The sequence below is a fragment of the Protobothrops mucrosquamatus genome, unplaced genomic scaffold, assembly GCF_001527695.2.
Source record: "Protobothrops mucrosquamatus isolate PMUCROS unplaced genomic scaffold, P.Mucros_1.0 scaffold67, whole genome shotgun sequence".
In the NCBI taxonomy this organism is placed as follows: domain Eukaryota; kingdom Metazoa; phylum Chordata; class Lepidosauria; order Squamata; family Viperidae; genus Protobothrops; species Protobothrops mucrosquamatus.
In genome coordinates, this window is record NW_015386445.1 from 377,436 (window position 1) to 400,891 (window position 23,456).

General features: G+C 42.1%; 1 protein-coding gene across 1 annotated transcript in view; it reads left to right on the forward strand.

Annotated features, from left to right (window-relative positions):
- The window catches only part of CHST8 (carbohydrate sulfotransferase 8), a 68,022-nt gene that overhangs the window by 43,061 nt on the left and 1,505 nt on the right, over positions 1-23,456 (forward strand). The window contains exon 2 of the mRNA XM_015812076.2: positions 20,880-20,917. Coding sequence (XP_015667562.2) covers positions 20,880-20,917 — 38 coding nt within the window. The remainder of the gene's footprint in view (positions 1-20,879; positions 20,918-23,456) is intronic.

Below are 23,456 nucleotides of genomic sequence, written 5' to 3' on the forward strand. Positions count from 1 at the left end.
ATTTAATAAGAATGATGGCATGTAGGGGTTTTTTTTATCCAAGTTATGCATCAGGAGGCTGAGCAAAGCTATTCAAGCTGTCTGCATACAAGTTTCCCAGCAAGCTGTAATTCAAAGGCTTCCAGTGCATCACATTTTGGTCCTTTGGAGGATAATTTTTTGGCTGCTGCTGCACACGGCTGGCCCACTAGGACTCCAAGGTCCCTCTCACAGTTGCTGTTTTTGAGCCAGGTCTCACCTAATCTGCCTCACCCTTCTTTCAAGCCAATAGTCCTCTCTATCTAGAAGGTGGACTTTTGAAAAAGCTTCTTTGAAATAACTATGACTGGATTAATTAGACTCTCCATAGGCACAATAAAGCGAGCTTTTAAAACCAAAATGTAAAGGGCCAGCTTGGAGACTTCACGGGTGACCAGCTCAAGACCAAGCAAGGAAGAAAGAAACATGTAGTAGGAAACCTAAGCTAAGGCAGTCTCCATCTTCACAACTACTGAAGATCTGATTAGCGTGAAGATATTCAGGAATGAGTAAAGTTCTTGGCTCTAAACCTGGGATGAGCTGTGTTAAAGCTGTTTTGGCAATTCAAAAACTTAGCAATACCATGTCTGTTTTTCTGCAGTATTCTTTCATGGGTGTGTATGCTTTAGCTACACAGGTTGCCAAACAAGGTGCAGGGCTCTTTGGCCCTCAGATGCAAAAGGAAGGCCAAACCTTTAATCTTTCTTCTCATGCCGCCATGGCTCTATTATGGACATAGTTAGAAATGGAAGCTGAATCTACAGTTGCAAAAAGAAGAGGGATGCCTCCCCCCCCCAGATGGAAGGGCTTTATGCTGATGGAAAACTTTGGGACCCCTCCCACCCAGGGTTAGACAGTTCACACCTTTCAGGCTCCAGCTGGGCAAAGAAAAATTGTGTTTTCTCTTACCAGTTTCATTCAATTGGATAGAAAAAATAATTTGTTTTGGAAATTTCCACCAACCACAAGAATATAGTATGGCTGAAATTCCCCTGGGTGGAGTGTAGTTCTCTTACACTGAATTCAGATTATCAGATATAACAGTTCTTCATGTATTCTTAGTAAGAACTTATTAAATAAATCCAGACATTTTGTCAGGTGGAAGTCAAACAAAAATGCATATCTTTCTTTTGTTCTTGTCCTCATTAAGGGAGAAATTGTCATTAGGCAGATCTATTTAGAGCTGGCAGAGAAATGTGTTTTGACTTTGATTATGGCAATTAAAACCTTGGCTATTCAAATTCAGTGTGTGTTATTACTTAAATAACAGTTTCCATTCCTGGAACACATTTCACTAAGGAAGGCTGTTAAATTAGGTGATAAAAGGTTACTTTTGTCTTTGAAGTTGAAATATGTAAGCATTATTCTTATCTGCCTTGAATTAGAAAGGCTGCCATATCATATATTTTAGACGCCTCATTATCAAATTTCTCCAGACTTCATAAAACAAACACATACTTCACTTCTTGCCCTGTTTAATTCTAGCATAGCAATTTATTTTGGTTTTCAGGAAGAGGGAAGAAAGAAGAGGGTTTTTTATGTTTGACAGGAGGAGATATCTTTTCATTTGAAATGGCTCAAAGTGTTGCTTGAAAACTATCAGGGTGCTGCTCCCCTTGCACAAGCAAACAGGACAGTTGCTAGGCAGATTTATTTATTGATCACATTTATACGGCCACCCATTTCACACAAAGGGATTCTTTGGTATCTAACTATGTTAGATACTTTTCAATATGTGGAATAACATAATGAAAAATAAACCACACTGGGTTTTTTTAGATGCAGAGAAGGCTTCTGACAAGTTTGAACTGAACTTGCCTGTTTAAGATTTTGGAAGATATGAATTTTGCAGAGAATTCTTAAATGGGGGGAATTGATTTATACTTGTGTCAATGGCACAAATAATTGTTAATGGAGATTTAATCAAACTGTGAGATACAAAAAGGAACAAGATAAGGTTGCTCACTCTCCCCTCTTTTGTTTATTTTACTCTTTAAATTAATGAATAAAGATATGAGACAGGAAGCAGGAGATGACTAGGCTGAATCCAAAGGGAGGAAGGGTCAAATGCATCATCAGTCTGGAGTCCCTTTGTGCCCACAAGAAATCTAAGTCCCACAAGAGATCTAAATCCAGCCCACCTTGAATTCTGTTGACTCTTTTCTACCATCAATTTGCTTTGATTATTAGTAGCCCAGATTCTTGTAGAGAATATTAGCAAGCAATAAACCTGTATTCATTTGAACCACCTTACTTTTTGATTTCTTGCACCTGACACAGGGTTAGAGAATTAGGGCATAAAGACACATGCAAAGATCCTTTTGACTCTTTTGATAACCCCATTGAAGGGATTGAACTATTAATGAGTAAATTAAAATAATTTGGTATATTAGCAGGTATTAAGATTAATAGCAAGGTAGATGTTAACAAAATACATGAAGATTCAAGATCATACAGAACTGAAGAATAAAACAGATTTTAAAATTGAGAAGACAATAAAAGTGTATAACTGTGACAAATATGAATTGTATGTTATTTAAAATAACCATATTAAGACATGCAATGAAGTTAAAACAGATACGTCAAGATGGGACAAATTACAATTGTCATTGTTGGGTAGAATCTCTGTGATTAAGATGAATGTTTTATCTAGAATGTTATTTTTGTTTCAAGCAATGCTTGTTTTGACAGCTGATTTACAAGTTAAATAAAGGCAGAAGGATTTATCTAAATTGATATGATAGGGGAAAAACACACAATCAAATATAAGGTATTGCAAGATACTAAGGAATGGGGAGGATTGGACCAACTAGATTTGAAGCTATACTTTGCTGCCCACTGTTGAGTATGAATGGAATTGTGGAAGATATTAAGAAATAGAAGATCATTTGCTATAGAAAAACATGACCTGAGATTTGGGCAGCATGGATATTTGGGCAGCATGGGTATTTATGTATGATAAAGCTAACATTAATGTAGATTTCAAAAATAATTGTTAGATGCGCCATTCTTAAGAGTATAGTATAAATATAAATTTAGGTTGTGCCTAAACCTCTGTGGCTTTTACTGCATAACTATTTTAGTGAGAGAAAAGACTAGTTTTACCATGACACCAAAAAAGTGCACTTACAATTTGTGGTTTTGATGAGCAGGACAAAAAAAAAAATAACAGAAATCATGAATGCGGGTTGTAGTCATAGAGTAAGAAATAACTTTGTAATCATATTTGCTGCAGAGGAAATCAGAAGCTTTTTTAAATTTTTATTTTTTTCTGCGGTTTTGCTTTCTCTTCCTTTTTTCTATATGTATGAGCTCACCCATAGATGTTCAGGCTTGGAAGCATTTCCAAAGAAAGAGAAGCAGTGATGGAAGATTAGATCTTCTAAATTAAATGCCTCTTTGCAAAAGCAACTCGATGCTTCTCCCGTCAGCCAGTGGGGTGGAGGAGCACGTGGGCCCCCCCCTCCACCAGTCTGAGACAAATCATTAAGTATTTACTTCCATTCTAAGTTCCCTGACTGCAGTTTAATGGGCATATTTACAAAGCTGTGCATAATAATAAAATTATCTCTAATGATGTTTAGAACTGTGGCTTTTGCGTTTGGAGAATTCTCTTATTGTCTCTCCGAGCAGATTAAATCTCTGCCAGGCTTTTGTTTGAAGCAGATGGAAAAGGGGGCAGTTGGCACTTGTGGGAAAGCAGGATTGGCTATCTGTGAAATGGGACTGAGGACTGGTCCCGATGGACTGAGGGGGATGAGAGTGTTTGCAGTTGTTTGGTTTTGGCGATTGGACCCTTGGCATTAGCCCTTTGGAGACAGAACACATGGCTGCAGCGCTTGCAGGGGTAAGGATCCCGGCTTGAGCTCATGACTGACCATCTAGTCTGGCCACCATGCCAGGTGGTTCCACATCTGACTCTGCAGCTGACACGTTTGCAACCTCAGGGACTTATTTTCTTTTTACTTCAATGATGGACACACACATATTGCTCCAATCAAATTGGCGTTGTTCGGTGTCAGTGTGGGTAGAGATTAGGGACTTGGGATCATGGTGATTGACCACCAGCTGCTGTTTATGGATTCTGGTTTCAATTTCACATGTCTTGCTCCAAGGAAACCATGGACTGCACCATTCTTATCAGGGAAGCCACTGCCCAGTTTGTCATTCAGGGAAACAGGAGGTTGAAGCCCAACCCCTTCTTGAATACAAGCTCACTTGTCATGCAGTCAGCTGACAGATGGCTTTTGAAGAGGCTCTGGGACCGAAAGGCTCTGGGCTTAGAACTGATGTCCAGGCTTATGGGTGGCCTCAGGACCGTCTTTCTTTCTCTCCCATCAGCCTGACCTCCCTCACAAAGTTATTTTGAGGACAAAACCTCAAATCTCACTGGAGTCATATAAATTTATTACATTGTCATCATCATTAATTCCATCATGTCAGCCTGATCTCTTGCAGGAAAGGTGGGATGCAAATGAAATTCAGCATCATCTGAGATGTGGGAGCTATGGGAGCCACATCAATGAAACATCTGTTGAATTGACTTTTTATCTCCAGGGAGAGAAGAGATAAATTTCTAGACTGTAGTAGGAATAAAAATGAAAAGTTATGTTTTTTATCCAATAACCTACAACATTAAAACAGCACGTAGATGTGAAAAATGGAACTAATATGCTGAATTAAAGCAAGGAAATATAACACACATGTGCACATAAAGGAACAGGATAATGTGTGATGTCACCTGATTCAGCCTCCTCTCTTGGGCAAAATTTGAATAGGTAGCATGTCAAGTTGTGGCAAGGGACTTTATGAGAACCGCCACGGATTCCACTGTCTTGGTTCCAACAGATGAAACTCTTCAAAAGAACTTTGAGGCATTGTTTACCTTAAATAATCTTTTATTCGAGAAACAAAGTATCGGCACTACATAGTCGAAACCAAAAACTACGGTAAATTCCCCTCCCCTGGGTACAAAGAAACAAAGCACAATTCCCTCCTTCAATAAACTGTCATAAATCACATTCCCCAATTAGCTTGAAGCTCAGGCTTTCTCCCCAACTCTCCAGCCCGCCAAAAGTCTATCAACTCTGGGCCCAATGACCTTGGGTTCCCACAGCTGAGTTATTATTGTTATGACTAGCTGGACTCTCATCCACATTCCCCCTCCCAGCATCAACTAGCTCTAGAAGCAATAGAGAAAAATGGCTGCATTTCCGTCTGTTGTCAAAGCAAGAACATCCGATGTTAGCAGCGTTGACATCCACGCTGAGATAGTGTTTTTCATAGGTGTATGAATTTTTATAATAAATAAAATATTAAAGAGATTGCAATAGCAGAAGCATCCATTTACCAAAAAATCTTCTCTAAACCAGGCCTGGAGTTAGGTCAGATCATGAAACAGACTGCACAGGAAGCATTTAAACTTTATTTAATAGGCTATAATAAGCTATATTGTTGCAGGATGTGATTTCTCCTCATTTTCTCTTGGTCCCCTAGCAAAGGGTTCTTAAAGACTTTAGCAAGCCTCTTTTGTAAATCCAGTAGGAAAAAATATTCAGGTTACTCTCTTGGTTTCTCGTTTGTATTTCCCTTTTAAATGTTAACACCTCCGCTAGTTCCTGGAGTAGATCCAGTGAAACAGGCTTCTCTATATCATTCTCTGGGCCTGTCAGTTGTAAATCCTCCTGCAATGCCATCTCTATCTTGCTAGATAAAGTTTGTTCTGCCTCTGTCATTTCTTCAATAACATCTTCTGGACATATTCTATCAATAGAAGCAGACATCATTACTGAATTGATATTGTGGCTACTATTTTCTGATTCCATTTTTTAAAAGTCTCCTTCAGTTACAATGTTTGTCTCATATTACAGGCTTGTAAATCTTTCTTCTACCTAAAAACTTTAGTCCCCTCTAGTGTTCAGTTTTTGAAATCATGAAATGTCCTACCTTATAATGTCTTGTAAAAACCAAAACTGGATCTATTTCCCTTGAAAAGCTGTTTGTTCTTTATAATTAATTCCAAAATTTTATTGTATAAGGTTCAATTTCCCAATTTTATCTGGACTATAATCCATTTATAACTTTTCTATCTAGCAGAAATAGAGAGGTTTGTATACGTGACTCAGGGCATGCCTTTTAAGCGGATGGAGATTCCATGTCTGAGATAAATGGATGAGTCTGAAACTCAGACATCTCTGGCTGTCAGTAGATCAAGTTTAAAAAAATAAAAACATCATTTGGTGCTGTCAAAACGCCCAAGTGGATAGACCTCTTTCTTACCTAATCGTATTTTCTAAATACTAAACATGTTTTAAATCATGTTAACAATTTTTCATGTTTGAAATGGACTTTTAAAAGCCTTTATGCCTGTTTGCTTTTCAATGTTATGACAGGAATTACATTTTAACACTGTGCAAATGTTGGCTGTTTTTCTGAGTCAGAACCTCTGCAAAAGCAGCCTTTATGATACTATTAAACCTTTGATACTATTAAACAAGACTTAAATTTATCTCTTAAAGCCTAAAAGATTTCTGGTTGCAGCATTTGCCTATTGCTCAAGATATTGTAGAAAGTTAGTCTTGTATTCAGACCAATTCTGAATATAATTTCACAAATTCTGGTAATTAGCATGGTGTTAATTGCAGGATGGCTTCTTGATACTTCAAACTAGGTATCGATCCTTAACCCTTAGCTCCCCATCCGTTTCTCACCAATGGGCATATTTGGAATTTTGAGACCATAATATGAGTGTTGACATAGTTGACATGATGGGACAGCCAGAAGAGAATAGCAGAGTTGGAAGGGACCTTGGGGGGGTCTTCTAGTCCAATCCCCTGCACAAGCAGGAGATCCTATAGCATTTTGGACAAATGGCTGTCCAATCTCTTCTTCTGAAGGTAAGTAATATTAATAATAATAATAGAGCCAGGAGGCTCTTTCAGGTCGGTGCCTGCCTTTCAGTGGTGAACCCAACCACTCACCCCGACTGGAAGCACGAGCAGCGGAACCAGCTCCTTGCAGCCAGTAATTTCAAAGATGATGGGATCTTTTCATTTCTGTGCTCACAGAAGAGTATCAAAACATGCTGGAGCTGGAGTTTGTAATGGGATTTCAGACCTTTAATCTACCAGGTCAATGGTTCAGATCCAAGCAAAGCCATTACCCCTCCGAGGAAAGTTATTTCTGTTTCTCCAAAGGGAGACAAAGAGGGAGCCTCCTGACCTGCTCTCATTTGCAGGAGATGTGGCCCCAGAGTGTCATTATCTTCCTTGCATTTTTGAATTCTTCTCTCTCAGCTTTGCCCTTCTCCTAGCCAGACTCGTCTTTACTGGTTCTTCTCAACATGGACTATGCGCAATAATTTAAGGTTTCACCGAAATTGGCCAGGAGAGATTTAAAACATTGCAGATATGATGCAGTGCAGTTACCTGGTCTGAGCAAGAAATATGGGGGCAAAAGGGAGGCTGGTGGGCTCTGGGCCTTTCAAAGGACAGAAGGAAAGCCATCAGATACTGTTCATCCCAAATCCACCCCTGCCTTTTTGTGGCTAGGAGCAGGCTTTAGTCAAACTTGTTGTAGCCATTTGTCTAATTAGAATCATAGAATGGGGAAGTTGGAAGGACCACAAGGATCAACTAGTCTTGAGGAAAGCCAGATAAAACATTTGTGAGAGATAGCTCTTAAAAACCTCCAGAGTTTGAGAAACATGACTTCTGAAGTAGACTGTTGCAAGAGGTTTTCTACATTTTTAAATGGAATCTAGGTAGTGGCAGCTTAAGTCCATTCTTTCTAATCCTAGTTTCTGTGACCATAGTACAGTGTTCCTGTCTATCTTCCCAATGGCCTTTTTTATATACCTGAACATCTAATGTTTCCCTTCACTCTTCTTTTCTCCTGGCTAAGTGTTCCCCATTCTGTTCCCCTAAACATCTGTATCATTTCTTGGTATAAGTTCTCCTGCTTGAGCGGAGGGCTGGACTAAAAGACCTCCAAGATTCTATTCTATTCTATTCTATTCTATTCCATAATTCTATTCTATTCCGCTATTCTATTCTATTCCATAATTCTATTCCATCCCATAATTCTATTCTATTCTATTCTATTCTATTCTATTCTATTCTATTCTATTCTATTCCATAATTCTATTCTATTCCGCTATTCTATTCTATTCCATAATTCTATTCCATCCCATAATTCTATTCTATTCCATAATTCTATTCTATTCTATTCTATTCCATAATTCTATTCTATTCTATTCTATTCTATTCTATTCTATTCTTCTAGCTCCTCTCCAACTTCTCCAAATGTAGTGCCCAGAACTGTATGCATAACTTCCACAATGGGCTCAACAATGCCAAATGGAGAGGAATAATGTGTTTCTTCTAATCGTAGTAGCAGCTGTATCATTGCTGGCTCGTATTCAGCTACTTGTCAGTGATCACTCCCAAGTGCTGCTCCGATGCAAATTTCCAAAGGGCTTGTCCTTCAACTAGGGACAAGGCTAGCCAGAAGTTGCTATTCGTAGCAACAAACTCGGTTTTAATGTATGTATTTATTGATTTTAAGCACTGCTGGTTTTATTTTTTAATTTAATTACCGGTATGTTCTCTTATAAATGTTCTCTTATTAATGGTTTGGGGCTTTGGATTCCTCTGGGAGCGGGAGAATAGAAATAAAATTAACTACTACAACTGAAGCATAGTTTAGAGTAAAATTAAATAAGAACGATTATTTCCTCTTTGTTAATGGAAGGAAATGTGTGCCAGAGAGAGCGGCCTTGGGAGCCTCTGGCTCACCTGTTTTCGTGGCGTTTCCCAAATTAGCTTGTGGAATTTCAGCTGCAGAACCACGGCTGAATGTTCTACTTGAGAAAGCAATTATTGTACAGGGGAAGTTGAAGAAAACCTTAAATGAGATTGAGTCAAAACAAGTTCTCTGCCGTGACGCAGTTCAGCACTACGAGGTTCCCGTGGTCACGCATGCACACACTTACTGCAATCGCTACAAACAGCACAAGACAAGTGCAGGTTTGGGAGCAACACCCTGCGGGCATCCCTTAACATTTGCTCCTGCTCCCTGGAGGCCAGCATGGCTGCTGCAACTACAAGGGTGCCATTTCGTTGAATCATTTCCTTGACTGGCTCTATCGAAATGGAAAGGAAAACCTGGAAGTAGCTCAGCAAATGATTGTGGTCCCTGTAGACAAAGCCTACCTGGCTGCTGAAATTATTTTTAGTAACCCTAATACTTCCCTCTCAGAGAAACTCCACAGAGTTTCAAAAAAAAACAAAGCTCCTTCAAGATCTTGCTGGATTCATTATTTCTATTTCCAAGTAAGTATCTTGTTGCCTTCTCCAGGGCTGCTGAAAGTGACAGCCGAAAGCTGCAGCTTGAATTTCTTATAAGAGGGAGATCAATAATCTGGCTGTGTCTGAGACAGGCAACTTGTCGGCAACCACAGCATTTCAGAGCTGTCATTTTGGACAGTTCCTTGCTTCCCTTTCAGCAGCACGACTGAAAGGAGGAAAGTTTTTGCTTCTGTTTGTTGCATTTTATCTTTCTGAAAAGTACCAATTACATAGATGCAGCCAATCTTCTTTCTTCCTGCCTCCCCCCAACTCCCCGCCCCGTAACAAAAACTGTGATTAAATGTTCAGGGCCACTTATACGTGTATTAGAAGTACAGTAGTCTGCTCTGATTTCATATTATTGTTAGACCTTAATAAAGGTCTCACTTAACGACAGAAATTTTGGGCTCAATTGTGGCTGTATGTCGAGGACTGCCCGTTTCCCAAGACTGAAATGTTTCTCCCTTCCTTTCCTTTTACTCTCTTGGAAACTAGAGAGGGCTCCTTCTGAAATCCTTCCCAAACCTTCCCTCCTTCTCTGGGCTGAGACGTTCTTTTAAATGCTTGTTGCTGGATCCCACGCAGTGTCGAAGCCTTTGGAAGCAGCCACATCCTCCGTGCTGTGCACTGGGCTGGCCAGAAGAGAAGCGCCTTCTTAAGACAAAAACACAAATCACGGAGGCAGAGGGACCTTCCCCACTTCTCCGGGGCTCGCCCAGACTCCTGCCTTCTCCTTTCCTTCTTAATTGAAGGCAACCTGGATTTTGCCCTGCTTGAAATTCAGAAGGTCAGGAGATTCTTGGCCATGTCTAGGGCTGCTTCCAAAGTCCGATGATACTTCCGGCCCCAAGAGGAAAGCGGAGGGGCAGGAAATGGGCCTTAACTGAAGCCTTTTCTGGTGCTGTCCCAGAGAGCTGCCCTGTCCCAAGAAACGGGGAGGAAAGATTGATTCCTGCAGGGTGGCTATTAGGACAACCTGGGCTTTGGGGGGGGGGTGTGTGTGTGTTTGTGGAAGTACTTTCTCACTGACAGACAGCTCGCCGCAGAAATTGTGTAATGAGTGAGCCACACTGTGAAATAGCCAACCTTTCAATGACATTTCTGACATTAAACAAAAAAGATGGAAAATTGCTAGGCAAGCGAGTGACAAAACGGTGGAGAGGCTTGACGCTGATCATTGTTAGCAACCTCGCTGTGAACAAACGATACGTAAATAAGACGGATAAAGCTTCATTTCTGCTTTTTTAAAATTAATGGAGGGAATAATTTTTGAGTCTAAGCGTATCGTTTACATTACTATATTTCCTTCGGAGCCCCAGATTATTTAAAACAGAGAAAGATTACTCAAGGGGCTTAACGTGTGCTAGCTCGGAGAAAGAAAAAGGAAAGAATAGTTTAAATGTTTCCAAGTAGTTATTTTCACGCTGTTAAAACAGAACACAGAGATGAAAGATAGAACAACAACTAACGAGGGATGTGTAGGGAAAAAATGCTCTTGGTGGGTTTCAGTTTCATCTTAAAATTAATGTTTGTAACGAAAGACAGGCGTTGCTGCTAAATGTGTGTGTGTGTGTGTGTGTATTTCATGTGAACTAGTGAAAAGAATCATATTTTTTTTGCTCAACCTATATTATAGCTTCTCCTGCTTGAGTGGGGGGCTGGACTAAAAGACCTCCAAGGTCCCTTCCAGCTCTATTCTATTCTAAACTGTCCAGTAAATAATGATATGGTTCTTTAATTTCATTAGAGACCATTTCTGGCATACTCAATAGAAAACATGCTGTCTTTTTGCTTATGTTTGCTTATTACCAAGTTGTTAATGCCTGGCAAGTAAAATAAAATAATAAAATAAATCACAGCCATCTCTGAAATTTCACCTTTACATTTTTTTGTTCTACATTACTAAAATATAAAAAAGTGGCAAAGGTCATTATTCAGTTTCATTGCATGTGCCAAACCAGTGCCGGTTCCTGCGCAAGAGCTGTCATTCATTGACAGTCAAATGGCTACCAGCCTCCCTTCCTATTTCTCCTTGGGCCTCTCGGATGGGAAGCAGCCCTCCAGCACATCTTGGCTGGAGCGTTTGGATCCCGCGAGTGGCGTTCTGCTTTCCGTTGTGCCCTGCCAATTTCTGCCTTTACTTTACTCTCAAGTGACAAGAACAGGAGCAAACATGGCAATCTTAGCACTAGGAATTAATGAGGAGAGGGAGAAAAAAAACACACAGGCACATTTCCAATGATTTATTAATAAATTCTTCAGTAAAAACCAAGCAAGTTGAATTTTCCTATTAACACAATTGAGAATGTAATGAGCTTCTTAATTTATGACTTCAGTAAGTTTCTCTGATTTGAATTATAAAAGAATCGCGTGAGCTCCATTCTAATTGCCCAAGTGTGTCTGGAAATGACAGTTTGTTTAGTTTCATTCCAGCATCTAATCTAAATAAATTAACAAACAGCAGACAATCTCTGCTGCAAGTCACTGTGATCTAACTGTATAAATGGATTTTTTTAATGGATCAGATCCAAGTTAATAAAATAGGAATAGTGAGCTTACCTCTGATTCAGACTCTGCCCACCCAATAGAGAATAGTTTTATTGCTAACAGCTTCACAGTTACAGGTCTAGGTCAAGGTATGGAGCCCATTTTGCAAACATTTACATCTCGTAAATTTCAGTCTGGCTTGACTGGAGTGAAACCTGTCTAAGGCAATTCCTCACAGGGCTCAAGCCATGTCCCCTGCAAGCCCCCAGTGCTGCCCCAGCCCTCCTCCATCTCCTCTGCGCCTGCACTTTGAAGGTCTTCAAGACTGACCAGCTTGGCTGAATGCCACAGGAATGCCTGCAGAAGGCAGGTTCCATTTGGGACTCATTGGCAAATGCACCCCATGCAGCACGTTTGATTGTCCCCCAAAGGCTGCTCAACCTGGAAGATCAGAGTCCCTGAAGAGCACCCGGGTCAGGGAGGTGCCTCCAGAGTGCCTGCAGCTCTTGCGCATGAAGCTGTCAATCCTGCCGCCCAACCCCAGGTGGGCCTTCCATGCATGTAGCCTGGGCAATTCTGACCCACCCAAAGCGATTCAGGGAGATGAACAGAGTGGACTGGCTTTGACGACGTGAACTGAGATGCCTCCACAACCCAAATGGCTTCATCAAAGCACATCATCACTGGCTTAGTCTTAAATGTATTTTCTATATTATGTGTAGGCAATGCGCTCACAAGTGGCAACGGCAAGCAGGTCTTCAATTCAATGAGTGAAAAAGGCCTCCTATTTATCTTTCCATTGCCGCAACATCAATCCTTTGGCTATAGTAAGACTTGGAGAATCCATTTATGTTATCAGATTCCAAATAGTTCAAAATCTGTCAGATTCCAAATCTAGTTCAAAAGAAAATTATCATCTGAAAATTTTAACACAGAATTATGTTTTTTGTAAAAACGTGTGTTTTAAAGAAAAGGCATCCTTATTGCATTTCTAACAAATGCTGTTTTTGACAGTCCTTTTCTATACAAACATAACAGTGCAATAAATACTAAATATTTTGTGTTGTACAACTCATAACTTGATGTTCACTCTTGTTATAAAAGTTTTCTTTAAATGTCAAGGTAATAAGGAACCTCCAGTTCCTTATTCCAGTCATTTCTTAGGATATGCATGTCAAAGTGATGCTTTTTTTTCTTTTTCCCTTGTGGCGTTGTTTTCACTTCCTTATGAAAGCATATTCTATGTATATATTTTTATTTTCTTTGACAGTGTATTTTTATCTTTGCAAAGCATTTTCATTTCTTTTTTGTCACTCTTTTAAATGCAATAAAAAAATAAAACCAGATTTTTTTTTACATAACAAGAGCAAAAATAGGAAATTCCACTTGTAAACTAGTCCTACAATCTATTAATGGCCGATCATTCCTGTTAGGGCTTCTAAAATGCCAAGCGTGGGGGATTCAAGAGGCCAAAAAATGTAAATGTTCCTTTTACAATCCACAACAGCTTGCCCAGGAGATCAGCCCTTTACATATCCAGTGGGAACCACAGTGGTGTCATATTGTCTATGTTTTGTGTGATGACATCGCTATTAATTATCTCCCAAATCTTATTTTTTAAACCACGCTGACAGAATCACCACACATATGACCAATTCTGATGGCTGGAGCTCCAAACCATCTAAAAGTACGTTAGCTAACAATGGTGATTATTTAATGTTTGCAAGTGATTTATAATATAAATTATGATAATAAATGAAACAGGAAACAAACAGGAGGTGTGGAGACAACAGGAACCTGCACTGCTGCTCTGCCAAGCCTTTTCACCTGCATAGTCCTTGAGAAATTTGCATGCAGGGTTTTGTAAGTTTACCTCATAACCCTTGCTGAAGCAATTCAATGTTATTTTAAATGAGCTTTGCCACTCAGTCCAACAGTCAGGCTAAACCCAAGAATGATCTAGAATAAACAGCCAGAGTTCAGTTCTTTATTTTTCTTCACACCAATAGACAGACTCTTGCCAGACTAAACCCTTACTACTCTCATCCCAATGGCTACTCCCTGGGAGATTCTAGGAAGTGACTATCCTTACTCTCTTGGTGAGAGCCCCAATGAGCTGCCAAGGGACATCTTAGCTGTCTAAAGGTCTGAAGCTCTTCCTGCCCTTCAGTCTAGACCAGGGGTAGTCAACCTTGGCTCTTTTATGACTCGTGGACTTTAGCTGGCTCAGGAATTCTGGGAGTTGAAGTCCACGAGTCATAAAAGAGCCAAGGTTGACTACCCCTGGTCTAGACAGTATGCTAATTAGCTGTCTCCAGGTCACTGATGACAGAGACTTCATAAAGTCATTGTGAAGATTATTGGGGTTTTGTTATGGTGCAGCCCTGTGAATACTTGAAACATGATGTAAAAATGTTAGTTTTATTATGGCACAGGATCATGCTTCTAAGCTGGAAGGAATTCAAAAGAATTGGGAAGAAGACTGCCAAACAGCACTGAATAAAAATGAAACTCCCACACAGGTACACAATACATAATGCAAAGGTTCATAAAAGCTTCTGGGGGAGCTTAGTTGTTGTCAGCATTTTCTTTTTTGTGTGTTTATTTAATGTCATTTTAAAGAGCAGCAGATCAATAAAGAAATAACGGGTTACATAACTTGCCTGGCACCTTGAAAGGACCTTGAGCACAGTCCAAGTCTTCAGTGGACCTTCTGAGGAGAAGGCCTCAGTTACCATCTCATCCAGTGGTGGGATTCAACTATGTGAACAACCGGTTCTCTGTGTGGATGCTGCTTCTGGAAGTCCATTCTGGGCCCGGGCAACAAAAAATTAGCTACCGTTTTTGCCGAAGTGGTGCGAACCGGCTGAATCCCGCCACTGATCCCATCCCTTCCTCTGACTGGAGAGGGGAAAGGGGAACCTGGTGTACCTCACTGGCTCTCATTTTCCAGAGCTGTCACCAGGTATTTGCCAGTTCTCTCCGATTACCTGCTGTGATTTCTGAAACAGAAGATACAAGTGTCCTGAATCAGGATTTTTTAAGGTCATCAGCATCCATGTGTGGGGCCTATTTTAAAGGGAAACCATTCAAAATGAGAAATAACCCTGTTTTTTCTGTGTTTCAAATTACGAATCCTAGCAAATGATTAAAAATCTTGTGTTTGCTCAGTCAGCTTATTTTAGCAAAGCTATCTATAATAGATGGATAATACTTGTTTTCCTATCTGGCTGCCACTTCCAATTTAGCAGATTATCATGACAGATTCAATTCTGTTTTGATATGGCCTCTGCATTTAATTAGGAAAGGAAAATGGAGGTTGACTCTAATGTGATCGTGCAACCCATAATTGGTTAACTACATTGCGGATTCTGTGCCTGGCATCTTCTCACTTGGGAACTGGCCATCAAAGGCAATGTGTGTTCCTTTAGATAGTCACTTTTAGGTGAGACAAAAAAGATATTGAGACTCTTAAGAGTGCAGAGAAGAGCAACAAAGATGATTAGGGGACTGGAGGCTGAACTATATGATGAATGGGCACAGGAACTAGGTATGTCTAGTCTAATAACAATAAGGATTAGCAATCTTCCAATTGTGAGGGGATGTCACAGAGAAGGAGGAGTCAATCTATTCTCCAAAGCACCTGAGGGCCCGACAAGAAGTGACAGATGGAAGAACATTAAAGAGAAATCCAATCCACAATTAAGAAGAAATTTCCTGAGAGAGAACAATTAATCGATGGAATGGCTTACCTCCAGAAGCTGTGGGTGCTCCATCACTGGAGGTTTCCAAGAAGAGATTGGACAGCCCTTTGTCTGGAATGGTATATAAGATTTCCTGCAATCCACAGGGGATTGGACTAGAAGATCTCCAAGGTCCCTTCCAGTCCTATGATTCTATGATTATTTGACCAGGCAGCCTCTGCTCCTTGTAGCATAAAGGCATCCATCTTTTCAGGGAGAAAACATCAAGATGGTGGCTTGACGCTCCAGCCATTTTTCCTGTGTGGCAGCATCGAATCTTGTATTCTGCAGCTTCTGAACTAACCCAGCAAGTGTATCGGAAATGATGTGGGAAAGACAAGGATTTATGATTTTTTTTAAAAAAAAGCCATCTGTTTTCAATGTAGTATTGACCACAAGGCAAATCTGATTAGGCCAAAGAGAAGGAAATGAGCAGCGGAGGTGGGAAAGAGAGCAAGGGCATGTTTGCCAAGATATAAAGGGTTATTGACTTCCCAGGCGCAAAAGGAAATATTTATCCGTAACTCTAACGACCACGCTGAGAATAAAGAAACATTATAGAAACAGCTTTTTGTTTAAAAGAAATCCAAATTTGTTTACCATAATTAGATTTAAATTAAAAAAAAACAATCAGAACTGTCACAGATACAATTCATGCCTGCAGTTCCTGGCAAGCCTACTGATATGTCAAAATAGCTCTGGCCTATCCACAGATCTTACCACATCACAGACCCAGGCTCAAAATGCCACATCTGAGCCCTGAAGGAAGGAGTAACTGTGGTGAGCACTAAGTCCCAGCTGGAGGACTATGGAGTAGGGTGGTGGGGTATTTTCTTAAAGGATTACATCAGGGGTCCCCAACCCCTGGGCCATAACCCACTAATGGGCCTTGAGCCATCAACGTCTTTTTTGTAATGTGGTGACCAAAACTGGATGCACTATTCTAGGTGTGCTCTTAAACTAAAGTTTTATAAAGTGGTACTAATACTTCACCTGATCCTGACTCTTGGTCTCCATTTATGCAACCAAGGATTGCATTAGCCTTTTTGGTGGCTGCTGCACACTGCTGGCTCATATTTAAGCAATTATCCACTAGGACCCCAAGATCCTTCTCACAGTTACTGTTTTTGAGCCAGGTTTCGCCTAATCTGTACTTGTAGCTTTCATTTTTCCTGTCTAAGTGTAAAACCTTGCTAGGCTGCATTAATAGAGGGACAGAATCAAGATCACGTGAGGCATTAATACCACTTAATAATGCCTTGGTAAGGCCACACTTGGCATATTGCATCCAGTTTTGGTCATCACAATATAAATAAGATGTTTAGACACTAGAAAAAGTGCAGAGAAGAGCAACAAAGATGATTAGGTGATTGGAGGCTAAAACATACGAAGAATGGTTGCTGGAATTGGGGATGTCTAGTTTAATGAAAAGGGTAACATGATAGCAGTCTTCCAATATTTGAGGGGCTGCCACAAAGAAGAGGGGGGTCAGCCTATTCTCCAGAGCACCAGAAGGCAGGACAAGAAGCAACGGATGGAAACGATTCAACTAATCTAATCAAGGAGAGAACCAACCTAGAACTAAGTAGAAATTTCCTGACAGGTAGACCAATTAAACAGTGGAACAACTTGCCTCCAGAAGTTGTGGGTACTCCAACACTGGAGGATTATAAGACGAGATTGGACAACCATTTGTCTGAAGCAGTATAGGGTTTCCTGCTTGAGCAGGAGGTCGGACTAGAAGACCTCCAAGGTCCCTCCCAACTCTGTTATCTATTAAACATTGTGTCATTCTGTCAGTGGCGTAGTGTGGGTTGTCAGCACCCGGGGCAAGGCAAGTAATTTGCCCCCCCCTCCACAGTGGGCGGCGACCCGGCGGCTCGGATCGGATTCGCACAGCCAGCACTGCAGAGAGAGTGAGTGAGCCAGGCAGGGGCAGAGAGCTGCGAGTGCGAGCGCGCCCCCCCCAGATGTTGCGCCCGGTGCGGCCGGCCCCCCCTGCACCCCCCACGCTACGCCTCTGCATTCTGTTACAGCTTAGTCCTAAGCAGCAGATCAAGGTGTGGCTGTGGCTTTTCTCATGCTCAGCTTTAAAGGAGGAGGAGCCCGGAGTGATTGGCAGCTGAAACAGGGCCAAGGCTAGACTTTCCCATGGGTGCTGCCCATTATCACTCCATAAGTGGCTCAAAGCAGAACAGGAGGTGAGTGCCAGACCGCAATTTGCCCGAAGATCTCCAGGGCACTTCAACAGTGGTGGCTGCTCTGCAGAGGCCCGTCCTGGGCATTTCAGACAGACTTTTTTTGCAAGCAAACGTGCACAGACATATAAAATACGCTTGTGATTATTCCATCTTTGAAGGCTAATGGAAAAATCTTTCAGACATAAACATCTGATAGCTTTCAATTCCCCTGTTAAGTTGGCCTTGCAAAGAGAGAAGCATGTTGCTGTCCTGGGGAGGGGGGGGAGTGATGAGCTGAGGCTGCCTCTCCATATTTCACACCCTGAGCTCAAAACAATTGCTTCTGCTGCCTCTAACTTTGGGCAGCAACCCACACACCACCACCCCCGTGCACATTGGTGTCTCCTCAAAACAAATGGCTTGCAACCTCCTTTTGCAAATGGAGGTGAAATCAAGGCTGGCCCACTCTGCTTGCTGCCAGATGTGAGGCTGGCCCAAGCACAACAGCAACAGGGTCAATGGAAGGGGTAAAAAGCCTGGAAGTTCCCCTTGCTGGTGGAGGCCCCTCTTCAATATGTGGTGGTATTAAGGCCTTGGAAATTGTTTGCATCCCGTGCTTCAGCTCAGCTCAGTTCCTTGCCTCTTCCTTCCCCACGGCTGGTCCAGGATTGTCAAACAATCGGAGAGCAGCTGGTAGGGTTGCAGTGAGAACGAAGCACCCAGCCTGCTGTAAGGAACAAGGATTGCATCCTGCATCCTGGCCAGATTTCAACTATGAAAGGGTGGAGAAAGTGGTCCTTGGACTTTTCCTGCCTGAAGCTTTGCACTTGCGGTTCTTGAAACACCAGATCTGTATTTTTACTAGAAAAGGGGTGCTTCACTTTGGAATGGGGTTCAGCCAATAAGCTAACTATACAAAGATGCACAGACTTTCTCAATTAATATGCCGATGTGATTGCTAGTCCCCTTGGAGTGATTCTTTTCTCCAAATTCTGCCAGGCGGTTTTCTCAAGAATTCCATACAGATATGCAAATATTATAGGAAGGCACATTCCTTTTTTCCTAATATCATCAACTTTTCACATTGCTTTCATAAATGGTTCAATTTTATAAACTATAAGGCATAAAAACCACAGCAAATTTTGCAAATAAGAGATTTGCAGATGACACTCTAATTTTGATTTTTGCATTACTTCAAAAATACAAAAGATGATACATAGGCCACAGTGGGAAATTTCTTTCCCATTCTGATTGGATATGTTTCCGTTTTAAGCCAACCTGCTGGTTTAAGATCTGCCAGACTGGGCTGCACTAGAGGACAATGAACAGGGAACCTTTCTGCGTCTCTTGGCCACTCTCCAGCGGTCTCCTGATTTTGGTGCCCAATCAGGGAAACTTATCTACAAGTTCCCTCTCCCCCCCCCGTTATTAACCCCCCCCCGTGCTTTCTCAAACACTGTCTTCATGCAAATGCTAAATGTGACAGCAGAGAATAGCTGAACGTTGTTAAGTAGAAGCCACAAGTGTGTGCTGACAGAGCCAGAGCATCAATGGAGCTAATTAATGATATTCCTGGCAATAGGGCCATCGATGATGGGGGGGAATTAAAAGCCCCAGGTTGGCATTTTTGCTCTCAACTGAATATTAATTAAGTCCAGGAAATGTCGCTCTAATTAGGATGCCTACAAGAATAAGCCACCACATAAAGTTACAAGTTGTGCTTCTAATGATCCAGAAGAATCTTGGAGCCTCTGCTTGCGCTGTGCTGAGTTTTCCATCTCTCTCTTCCATCATGCAGGAAATTGCTCAAAGTTCTCTAATTTCATTGCAAAAAAGCAGTCTTAGGGCATTTTGTTGGTGTTTTATTTTGCCAACTAGTTACACAGAGGTGAAGCCATCCATCGGCGAACAGATACGGCCCAATCCAAAATCATACCACCCAGGAAATTACACTAGTCCTCATCTTACAGCAGTTCATTTAGTGACCGTTCAAACTTACAACGGCACTGAAAAAAGTAACTTACTTTTGGGGAAGCATAACTGGGAAGCACACCCAGAGGAGGCCTTCTTTGTGGTCCCCTCTCCCCTTTCTTCAGCCTTAAACAGGCATAGGCAAAGCCCCTGGAGCAGCAGTGAAGAGGTGAGGGGTGAATCCACCTGGCTGGAGCAGAGATGCTTTGGAGAAGTTCACGTAACATATTTAACTATAAGCTAGATTGACAATTGCACCATTATGAATTTCCTGTGAATATGTGAATGGCTGTGGAGCACAATTTGCAAGCTGGCATTTAGAAAAGAAAAAAAGACAGAAGGGGGAACTGGATAGCGGTTTCCGAAGAAGGAAAGAAGCTCAGATGCCTCCTATTAAATTAACTGATTATACTAAGCAAGCTCCCTGTTTAGACTTTCCTAAAAGTGTAATTCACGAGAAAAATAAACCCTGCGAAGTTCCAGATTGGTATCATTATGGATTTGTTTTCCGCTCTCTGCCCCCGTCCTCTTGGCTTGGAATGTACCCCGAGCCCCTCTGGCCGCCAGCCCAGGGGGGAGAGCGAGGATTGAGGTCAGAATATTGGAAGTATGTGGAAATAGAAAAGGAAGGGATGGGGACAGCGAAAAGCCCTTAATACACACAGTCCTTGACCCACACCCACAACTGAGCCCAAACTTTGTGTTGCTGAGATATTTGTTGAGTGCATTTTGCTCCATTTTATGACCTTTCTTTCCACAGTTCTTAAGTGAATCACTCCGGTTAGTAACAACGTTGTTAAGTGAATCTGGCTTCCCCATTGACTTTGCTTGTCAGAAGGTCGCAAAAGGGGATCACAGGACCCTGGAACACTGCAACCGTCATAAGTACAAGCCAGTTGCCCAGCGTATGAACTGTGATCATGTGACCCTGGGGATGCTGCAACGGTTGTAAGTGTGAAAAACGGTCATAAGTCATTTTTTTCAGCGCCACTGTAACTTTGGTCACTAAATGAACTGTTGTAAGTCAAGGACTAGCTGTAGTGGAAAGCACCACACGAGATAAGCCAGGAAAGTGAATGCAGCCTTTTATGCAGATCCCACTTTTGACCACCCTTTGTCTTTTCTCCCTTTAGGAATGAGATATGGCAAGGGATCTCAGGAAGCTAAAAGAGTAAGCTACCTTCTCCTTTCCTTTTCTTTCTGACATCCGTGGGGAAGGCTGAGTGAAAGGAAGACAGCCTGAAGAGGGAAGGATGTTTCCTTGAATGCAAATCACCTCATTACAGCCTCTCAGTTTATTAGGCTCTTCAGATATATTTCTTGAAATATACTTTTGGGGGGGAAGTTGCTTAGATTGGATAAATCGAATGCACATTCACAAGAAAGATTGCACGTAACCACATTTTGCATCAAGTCTGGCTAATCAGAAACCTCTTCAGGTCACCCAGTTCAGGTCGCTCTGAATGAAAAGGCCCTGGTGAGAATCCTCCCCCTGCTGTCGCTTTGCTCTTTGCAGACACCTAGGACTCCTCGGAAGAGGGGCAGGGAAATTGAGTCCTGCGTTTGGGAATCAGCTGGAATAATTCAAAGTCCCTCCTTGCCCCTGTTGTTTACGTAACTGCAAGGGAGAGCCCTGGTATTGGCTGGGGTGAGGGGAATTGCCAGGGGCGGTTGCAAACCTGGTAAATTTGAAGTGCCACTGGTTGCCATCAGTTGTTCTAATTAACTATCAAATTTTGCACCTTCCCCCAGCCGAGCTGGGCCACCAAGCTAGAAAAAGCTGGGGACCTCTGTTCTAGCGTTGTGCCCGTCTCCTCTCTGCCCTGGGTGTCCTTGGATCAGGAGGAGGTGTAGGTGTGGACTCCACCTCTTCCTCCTCATTGCTGGAGCCTCCGGGCCAACTTGCTGCAGCTGTGTCTTGCCTAGTACAGCCTCGGCCTGTCACTCCAGCTGAGGCTGCTCCGTCAGGCTAGCACTCTCCGAGCATCTCCATGCTTTCCTCTGCAGACTCAAACTCAACCTCCTCCACCTCTGAGCTCACATCTGAAGAGGGGCCTGGGGGCGGATCCATGACACACTGCCACATCCTCTAGAATGATGTTCCATCTAGGGCAGGGGTCTGCAACCTTGACAACTTTAAGAGCTGGCTGAGGAATTCTGGGAGCTGAAGTCCACAAGACTTAAAGTTGTCAAGGTTGCAGACCCCTGATCTAGGGTATGTCTAGGAATCCAAAAGGCCTGACAAACTGCTTCATACCCCTGAAGGGTGATCACCCAGAACCTCAAGATCTGTCCTCCAGTGTTTCAGAGTGCAGGATGCAGAAAAATACAGATAATCCTTGACTTACAACACTCCATTTACTTTACTTAAAAATACAGATCATCCTTGACTTACAACAGTCCATTTAGTGACCGTTTAGTTAAAATGGCACTGAAAAAAATGACATAGGACCATTTTTCACACTTGACGAACAATGCAGCATCCCCATGATCACGTGATCAAAATTCAGACACTTGGTGACTGACGCATATTTACGACAATTGCAGTGTCCTGAGGTCACATGATCACCTTTTGCAAACTTCTGACAAGCGAAGTCAACGGGATTCACTTAACAACCGTGTTACTAACTTAACCACTGCAACGATTTGCCTAACAGTTGTGGCAAGGAAGGTCTTAACATGGGGCAAATTTTACCTCACAACTGTTTCACTTAACTGTGAATGGAGCCCCAGATTTGTGTTGTTTCACATCACAACAGAAATGTTGGGCTCCGTTGTGGTCGTAAGTCGAGGACTACCTGTATTAACATGTTAGAAAAAATGTTTCCCTGGCCACGGAGGAGCCACTGACCCAGAAGGAAGCTGAGGTCCCCTTTATCGCTGAATGTGCTCACCCAGATGTCAAACAGCCACTTGACTGATGTGTTTAGTGGGATTGTTGCACCGAGCAAAGGGTTGGACTGGATGGCCTCAGTGGGCCTATAAACTGGGAATCGTTGTAATTTAGCAGAAAAGTGAGAACTCTGCAGTATAGATAGAAGTGTTATCTTCACTTCGACGTGTCCCTCGAAGTCCAGCCTTGAAAGTGTGGGCATCTGCCTGGAGGGGGAAACGAAGTCTGCAGGGTGGCAATGTGGCATTGTGGCCCCTTTTGCCATACATGCAAAGCGGGGGGGGCTTTAAAACAGGGCCGGGGCTGCCATCTTCCGGCATCTGCTCTCCCCCACATCCTGCAGTCTGAAGGCAAAGGCTTCCAAAATGAAAAGGTCACTCTATTGGCATCTGAGGTTTGAAACAACAGTGGTTTTTATTTTTGAAAAGGCAACTGGGCTGATTTTTTGAGGAAAACAAGACGTTTTGCTTCTATCCTGGAAGCTTCATCAGTTGTATTGAATGCTGTTATTGACAGTTGAGATTAGTCAGTGGGAGGGGGGCAGACAGGCTCTGACTGGATGGGGGGGGGATGGAAAGGATGTGGGTTTTTTTTCAGTCAGCTGGGGGCCATTGTCTTGACTTGGGCTTTTATCTATGATCTCAGGGTCACCTGAATCAGAGGTGTGGAATCTGCCTTGTAAATTGGGGGGTAGGGGGTGTCTTATCCCTCCTCCTCTCTTGAGAGAGAGCTGCTCAGTGTTAACATAAATGGCCTCTTTTCAAAAATAAAAAACCACTTTTGATACAACCGTGACCTGGATGACTGAGAATCTCAT